Raw genomic sequence first — 8720 nt, 5'->3', positions numbered from 1 at the left:
TTTTTTTCCTTATTGTAACTATAGTGTTTGTATCTTTTTTAGCCCTGACGAAGCCCTGCAACGTGGGGCGAAACGTTGGCTCAATAAAATAGTATAATTCTACTATTTGAGTTTTTTTTTACCGCACCCGAACCATATTCCTTTCATAATTTAAAATATTTTAAAATTAATAAAAAAATGAACAAAGTAAATTAAAGAAAATTTTTGTTTAAATGTTCACATATTTTAAATCATATTTAGCCATAGCTTAGTTTACTTTTATTTCATGTCATTTATTCTCTTAATTTGTAACATTATTTTAATTATTTGTATCTTTTTTTAGCCCTGATGAAGCCTTTCAAAGTGGGGCGAAACGTTGGCTCTCAATAAATAGTTTTATTACTATTTGAATTCTTTCGATCGCACCTGTACCATCTTCCTTTTATATACAACACACAGTCAATCAACTATCTTTGTATAAAATATTTTAATTTACGACTGAGTTATTAGAAATATTTAAAGCAGTGGTTCCCAAACTTACTTTGTTGCAACAGCAATCTAGGGTTCATTAGATTTTTATTTTTGATGGTTCAAATTATTCAACAAGAATAATTTTGAATGTTTCGAACACAAGTCCGAGCTCAAGATCCTGAAAATGATTGGGTTTAGTCAGTCAGTTTGTGCTTACATAACAATATTTTGAGCTACAGACTTAACCAATTCGTAGGTTTTATTTCTCATGTTACACCGTGATATTCTAAGAAGGTTTAGAACGATGTGAGCATGTTTAGTTAGTCTGTTTCTGGATACTTAATGTTTTTTTAAGCGAACTGCTCAACCGATTTCCAATTTCCATATCTCAAATTATATTATATAATGAATTAATGAGAAGGTAAAATATCTAATTTGAGAGTTCTCGCAGGGGTAACCCAGTTATATATTATTGCTAGTTTTATCTCGAAACGTCTATTGTAATAATGAATTGAAAAAGTAGAAAAAGACAGTTCAATTTATTCTTGAAATAGTATAATTAACATAGCATTATAGCCATTTGAAAAATATTTGATAGAAATATTATTATAGCTATTACAAAATATCGTGACTCTAAAATTCCTGTGTATATTTCATGAAGTCTATTTTTAAATTGTTTGAAAAATGGTGAAAAAATTGAATTGTTTCAAGATTTGGGCAAAAATCAGCTATAGTTGCAACTAATAGCTAGTGTTGCCATGGATACGGCCCTTATTCATGAATGAACCACTGATAAATAAATATCGTATCCATGGCAATATTAGCTGTTAGTTTCAACTATAGCTAATTTATGTCCACTTCTGGTCACAGGAGGAAAAATTTCAAATGTGAAACTTGGATGATAAGAATGTCATGTGAGGATGTACATATGTATAATCCAGCAACCACTTACCTCTCTGGGCACTTTTACCTCCTGATTCTATTATGACCTTATTGACTGTATTTTTTTTTATGGCAAAAAAACACTACATGATGGGGGAGGGGTATGGAATTCATTTTTTGAATCAGGATTCTTTAAATCAAGTTGAAAATTTGTGCTATGATTATGTGATTTTTTTTTTATGTCTGATACATGGCATATTTAAGTTGGAGTTATCTGAGAAATTTTAACTGAGTTGTTGATAGTTTTGATACTTTTACAAAACAATTTTAAATTATTATTAATTTTATTTTAGAAAATTGGCATTATATAAACTGTAATTATTCATTAATAAAAATGTTTTATATTTATGTATTGCTAGTATCGATTAATAATCCGTTATTTTTTAATTATGAGAAGTTTTTTCAGAGTTAATAAATTTACTGAATTTAGTATTTTTTGATTTTGATTTAATATTGTTTAAGTATTTCATTTAATAATAAGTATAAAATTTAATTACAAATATCAAATATATTAGGTTTTATTGTGTTAATTTATTATTTGGTTACATTGCATACACTTCATAAAATGTATCTTTTTTTCAAAATAAAGAAAAAGAATTAAATTAATTATTTTACAGTAAGATGTTAGTTAATCTTGTTAGAAAAAAAAATTGTTGAATTTAAAGAAAAAATTATTAGTTGCTTAAATATCAAAATAAAATTCTTTGAAGTCTGTTTTGTTCAAATGAAATCTTAAATAGGGATTGATGATATTACAACGTATAGAATATAAATAATTAATTATAGAGATATACAAATGTTTGTTTATAGCAATAAATAATAATAATTTGAATCTCTTGTCATAGTGATAACTCTAAAATGTATAAAAGAGGACTCTTACAGAAATATTTCAAACTATGAAGACAATAAAATATAAATTTTTTATAGTAATACATTTTAGGCAATAAGAGTGGAAATAAAGAATATTACAACATCTATAAGAATAAATAAACAAAAATAACGGAATATCCTGAGGATGAAGAAATACCCTAAAATTTAAGGAGGAACTAGGCAATTAAAATAATAGAATAAAAGAAACTTTGTTAATGGAAGATGTTTACAATTGTATAAGAAATTGAATCCTTAGTCTTCCTAAAGAAGCATATATCTTCCTATTTGTGGAATATAGGGTGGTTATTCAATAAGTTACCACTTATTCTAGCCAGAGAGGGTTCATTCCATATGTCCGCCAAACAATTTATTTCAACCCACCCAAATCAGGTTTCAAATAGTGCTGCTTATGACTTGAGGTTGCTAAGGTGATGCCTGCCTAAGTTAATTAATTAAAGTAAGTATACTAGAAAACAGAATAGAGATCTGGATTATCTCTCTAGAAAGTCTGGTGAGTCAATTCTTTTAAATTTTTTGAGGTTAATCACTTCCATCATTTGAAATAAATTATTATTTATCTAATCATGACATTGTACAACGTTTCGGGACCACTGTCCCATATTCATGCACTATAAAAACCTATAACAATAATAAAACCTATATAACACCAATCTTCATCCTTATATATTTTAATTTATACAATAAAAATCACCTCATGATTTCACATGTGAAGATGCACAAATGGTTGACATGATTTCCCATATGAAATCATGAGGTGATTTCTATTGTATAAATTAAAATATATAAGGATGAAGATTGGTGTTATATAGGTTTTATTATTGTTATAGGTTTATATAGTGCATGAATATGGGACAGTGGTCCCGAAACGTTGTACAATGTCATGAATAAATAATTAATAATTTATTTCAAATGATGGAAGTGATTAACCTCAAAAAATTTAAAAGAATAGAGATATTTGAAAGGAAAGTCATTAACAAATGTAGGAGGAGAACGAACAGTGAACTGCTTAAAGAGACTGGTCAGTCAATATCTCATAATATGAAGGCAAGGAGGTTAAGATGGGCGGGACATGTAGCTCGATGTAATTCATCAGGACGTCTCTACACAGCTATGGATACCATTATAGTTAGGCGGCCAAAGATTTACAAAGTCTGTTGAGCCAATCAAAAACAAAAAATAAATGCCTTAATATCTATTTCTAGTTTAGTTGCTTACAACTATATTTTGGTTATCGATGTGATATCAACAACAGATTACGAAAATTAAAATTTTACACAATGATCTATTCCTCCCAGTTTTTAAAATTTTAATTTAATAATTTTGTGGAATAACTAACCAGGAGGTAGGTTTCTGGAATCAATCCTCAGGTGGACTTTCCTGAAAACAGCTTGAGGAGAAGTCAGTTTCTTGTCAGTCTCCGGAGAAGGCTGGAGTGAAGGCGGAGGAGTTTTCCTTGGAACAAACGCAGGAAGTGAATCTGAGTCTCTTGGTAGGCTACTGTAGGCCCTCATTTCAGGAGATCCTCGTAAATATGACCATGGTGAAGGCGATGTTTCTGAAAAAATTTAAATTCTTTATTAAAATCCTGAAATTTAAAATGAAAAATTTATTATTAAGATAATGAATAATTTTTTTTTATCGAACCTTATGGAAAAATAAAATAATTCAAATATCATTTCCCATTATCTTCATTATTCCCATCATTAATAACATTAATTATAATCATCAAATTTAAACAATTTATAATAAATTTGAACAATTTAATTTAAAATTATTATATAATAATAATAATGGGAGCACGGTAGCAGCATGATAAGGCATGTCGTTACTAACTCCAATGATCCAAGTTCGAATCCAGCTGGGCAGAAAATTGTTTTCTATTGCTCTGTAGCCGTGAGTCAACTCTGGGTTCTAGAGCCTTCCTGGGGTCCACCCCGTCTCTTAAATTGGATAAAAATCTGGCGGTCGAGTGAGATTCTGGCCAAATCACCTCCTTGCACAACCGTTGGTCTACTAACCCCTGACCCTCCATGGGTTGTAGTGGTAGAGATTGAAATTTAAATTTAATATAATAATAATAATTTAAGTTATAACTCTTTAATTTATATAATTTTAGGATGAATTTGATGAAAACGACTGTAGATTTAGATGATCTCAAGTTTTATTAAAATAAAAATATCTGAAAACTATGTTCAAAATACTTAAATGCGATAAAACAATATTTCAAGAGTATTGAAAAATTCAGTTTGCATATAAGTTTATGTGAATAGGAAGAACTTATCCAAATTATTAATATTTTATTTAGACCAAAGAGGTAATGTATAAAATTATGTTTTAAATGTTTAAGATTTAACTTTTAATTATAGACGAAATCATTACAGATATATAATTATATCATAGAGTCTAGTTGTTGAGGTTAATGGAGTTGAGCTTTAGGGCTCCAGTAAACCTTCGAATTTGTCTTGTATCCAACCATTGCGATCCAAAATCCTTCATAAAAACCTCAATGCACCTTACTTTGTCACAAATAAAATCATCCATAAATACCTTAATGTTTCATATGTAACTGATCTAACCTGAACCAGATATCAATCCTTCCATTATAAAATCCCTAACCACCAAAACCCTCTAGTTTCTAACCTTGCTTCTTCTTATATTCCTGACAATCCTCTGAGATGCCTGATAAGAAAATGGCCTCAAGACTTTCTAGTGTAGAAATATTATTAGAGAGCTACCGATGGGTAGTTTCTCTACATGTCTATATCACTCCATTTTGATCTTAGAATAAAAATTTACTTGATATGTTTTCTTGTAAATACAGTTGTAACTACCAATCAATAATTTTTTTTTTAATGTATGCATGTGTTCAATTATGTTGTTTTTTTAAATAATATTTTTTGTTTCAATATATACACTGTCATTATATCAGGAATTTTATCCCGTTGTTATAATAAATAAATATTAATTTGTTTCAATATATGAACTATATTAAAAAAAAAAATACGAGAAGACTTATCTGGTATAAAGTGCACTTAATTGCTCATTGATTCAGTGATTTTAATCAAAATTAGTAGTGCCATTTTGAAGGAAATAGAAAAAAATGTGAAAAATCAATTTTATAAAGTGCGACTTATGGTAGGCCAATTTTAGCAAAAGATTGTATCGATAACAAAAATCTTACACATGTAATTTCAGCTCCTTACAAGTTTTTGTTTTTGAGCTGGCTGTTCACAAACAGACACACAAACCATTTTGCAATACTAGGATATTTGAAAACAGGGAACTTCAAAACCCTTATTCTGTAAAAATCTCAAATTCGTAATTTTTCACAAATGCAATACTTTCCCTTACTATATATTCCATATATAGGTAAGTAAAAGCAATATATATGTTGAAAACATTTTGTTTTTGTTTTAAGTTTTTTAACCATTAGGGAATAATAAATTTGAAAAAATCATAAATAAATGGTTTGTTCATCTAGTGCTGCATTCTGGTGGCCTATTGTTTAACCTCCAAACTAATCTTTAGAGGAAGAAAGAAATAAGCTCACTCCTACCCCTTCACTAATATGACCAATTGGTTAATAAAATATTATTATAGGTTTATATAGTATATAATAAGATTTTTGGTTAGTAATAATATATTAACTTAATACAAGTAAATCATTTTAAAAATCAGTCAAACCAACAGCACACATGTAACCAATATAAATAAAGTTTTTATGTAATAAATATAAGTAAAATATAGAAGAGAAAGAAAAAATAAATAAATACCAGAAAAAGTCCATGATCTCTGAATAGTCCTTTTTAATGTTTCTGCAGAACTAATGCTATCTTTTATTTTGTTCGCTTCGATTATTTCATTCATCCATTCTCCTGTTACCGCCTTCATTTCCCTAAAACACAGAAAATTGGTTACTGATTGTCTTTTTATTTTCAAATTTCTCATTTCACAGAGACTGCAAGTCATGATATATTAGCATTACAATATATAATAATAAAATAAGATTCCATCAATTCGTGTTAAAATCAAAGCTTAAAGTTCAGTAATTCATTTTAATATATGACTTCTTATAGAAGAACTTTTGAAATAATCATCGCTCAACTGAGACAACTAATAACTTTATTTTAGTAGACATTGCTATTATTGTTGCTGATGTGAGCCGAGGTCCGCCCAGGACCCACTGAGCTGCGTGGGACGAGTCCCATATACGATACCAAGCCAATAATTCTCAAAGCCTGTTCACTTATGTGTAGAAAATATCAGCTTAAAAATTAATATAACTCCTTCTTTCGAACCGCATTCACTCTCTTCAGATGGTATGATAGTCTCCTCTCAATAAAACATACAATATTGCTCTTTCCTTATCTCTTTGCACTCTCATAGCGATAATTTATTAAATTATAATTTGTAATCTGGGGGCGTATCTGCACAATAGAAATATGCATAGGCTACTGTGTCACAAAAAAACTATTATCCCCGTTGTAGAGGCTTTGCAATTAAGTAATTATATTAACTTCCGATGAATACACTCAAACAATGTATTATTGATTTTTAGTAACATATTAATCATTTATACTAAATGATTAATATGTTTGGTAGAATGAGAGTGACACTTTAGATAATGAATAGTTATATGCAGCATGGTTCCAAACATATTAATCATTTATACTTCCTCGAGACTGTTTTTATAGTTTAAATAAAATAATTTGTATCCAATTTAAGTCTCAAAAATTCATTATTACTACTTTAAATTTAGTACTTACTAATTACTACTTTAATTAAATTAAAGTTGAATTATTACAATACAATAGTACGATAAGTGAGTGATATCAGTGTCATACTGATGATTGATAGTTGACCATGGATACATATAAAGGAGAAGAAAATGGTTGGGGGTACTGTCAGTAAAGAACATAATAAGTGAACACTTATTTATTATTACTAACGTTTCGGCCAGAATTTCAGGTTTTCAACAGGGCGACTTGGTTCAGGTATAAAGCTCAAGTGGCCCTGCGAAGTGGGGTGAACATTGGCTCACATTAAATAGTTTAATTACTATTTGAGTTTTTAATTTTTTAGAAGAAGATAGCAGACCGTTTGAAGTAGATTGTAGGAAGAAAGTCCGGCTGGCGGTCAATAAAGGTATCAAATAGTAAAAGAAAACTATTTATTGTTAACCAATTTTTCATCCCACTTTACAGGACTGTCAGATTGAAACACAGCAAATAACTGGTTCATCGTTCCACCCGTGCAAAGTGGGTCGAAACGTTGGTTAACAATAAATAGTTTTCTTTTACTATTTTGATACGTTTATTGACCGTCACCCAGAGTATCTTCCATCTATATATATATATATATTTTTTTTTTGTTTTATAAAGAATGCCTCAATAAATTTTATAGAATCCTTGATACAATTCAAGTTGAGAAATGTTTTAAATAAATGTCTACACTTCTAAATTTCTAACAGAAGTTGAAAATTCTTAAATATTATCAATATTCCAATTGTAATACTTTGAAAAAAATTTCATTTCATTATTGATATTGCTGATTCAGAAGTAAAAACTGTGATAAATTGACTTCATTGTGTTGGTGAGCTCAAAAATGATGTTTGTAGTTGCCAAACTTCAATTGACTGACATAACAACTTCAAATTTTTGAAATTTTTTGTTTTTAAATTGAATTGAAACATTTTTTACTTCTAATATTTTCTTTATTATTTCATTTCCTGATGTTGACATTTACATTGGAACTACTCCACCTTCTGAAGCTTCTTACTACTTATTGAACTAACTATTAGATCCTAAATGTATTTAATGCTTTTATGAAACCAGCTGTTGGTCAATAGACTAAAATCTGGCCGTAGGTGTTGGAAATACAGTTAAATTTAATTTAAAAAAGAAAATTAGAACAAAAGTATAGGCACATACAACAAATACTAAGATGGTCCAAAAATGAGAAAAAATAGTCTCAAAATTTCAAGATTTTGAAATTAAAGAAATTGCTCTTTAATGCAAAATATAAAATTTGATTATATATATTTGTAAAAATTTTATAGATGAATTTTGTCATGAACTCTAGATGTGATATTTGGAAAACTTCTTTATTCTACTCATATTTTTCATCTCATTTATTTTATTTTTTAAATAAAGTAATTTCTATCTAAGATAAGTCTCAAAACACTCAATTGTTTCCTTAAAAGTTCAAAGTTTTGGCCAATTCAGACATCCTCAAGGAGAATCTTAAATATAAATTTACATCTTACATCCAACAATTTTTTATTATTTTTTTTATTTTATTTATTTGTTGATATTTACAACTGTATAAAAAAATACAACCAGTAAATTTGATCATAATGACATAATGATATGATACAGGATGTAGAGAAACTACCCAGTAGTAGAACTCTAAAAACAGTTTACAAAATAAGGTCACTA

At 28.4% G+C, this 8720-nt stretch overlaps 1 protein-coding gene across 2 annotated transcripts in view; it reads right to left on the bottom strand.

Moving 5' to 3' along the window:
- LOC106679162 (uncharacterized) overlaps positions 1-8720 on the bottom strand; it is a 341257-nt gene that overhangs the window by 175650 nt on the left and 156887 nt on the right. For both annotated transcript variants that reach the window (XM_067045902.1, XM_067045903.1), the window contains exons 3-4: positions 6057-6178; positions 3620-3838 (exon numbers count right to left, since the gene is read on the bottom strand). In XM_067045902.1, coding sequence (XP_066902003.1) covers positions 3620-3838; positions 6057-6178 — 341 coding nt within the window. The remainder of the gene's footprint in view (positions 1-3619; positions 3839-6056; positions 6179-8720) is intronic.

This window comes from Halyomorpha halys, unplaced genomic scaffold (assembly GCF_000696795.3).
Source record: "Halyomorpha halys isolate HHAL.00 unplaced genomic scaffold, Hhal_1.1 Scaffold180.1, whole genome shotgun sequence".
In the NCBI taxonomy this organism is placed as follows: domain Eukaryota; kingdom Metazoa; phylum Arthropoda; class Insecta; order Hemiptera; family Pentatomidae; genus Halyomorpha; species Halyomorpha halys.
The sequence above is the reverse complement of the archived record's forward strand: the minus strand, read 5'-3'. Positions and strand labels throughout refer to the sequence as shown.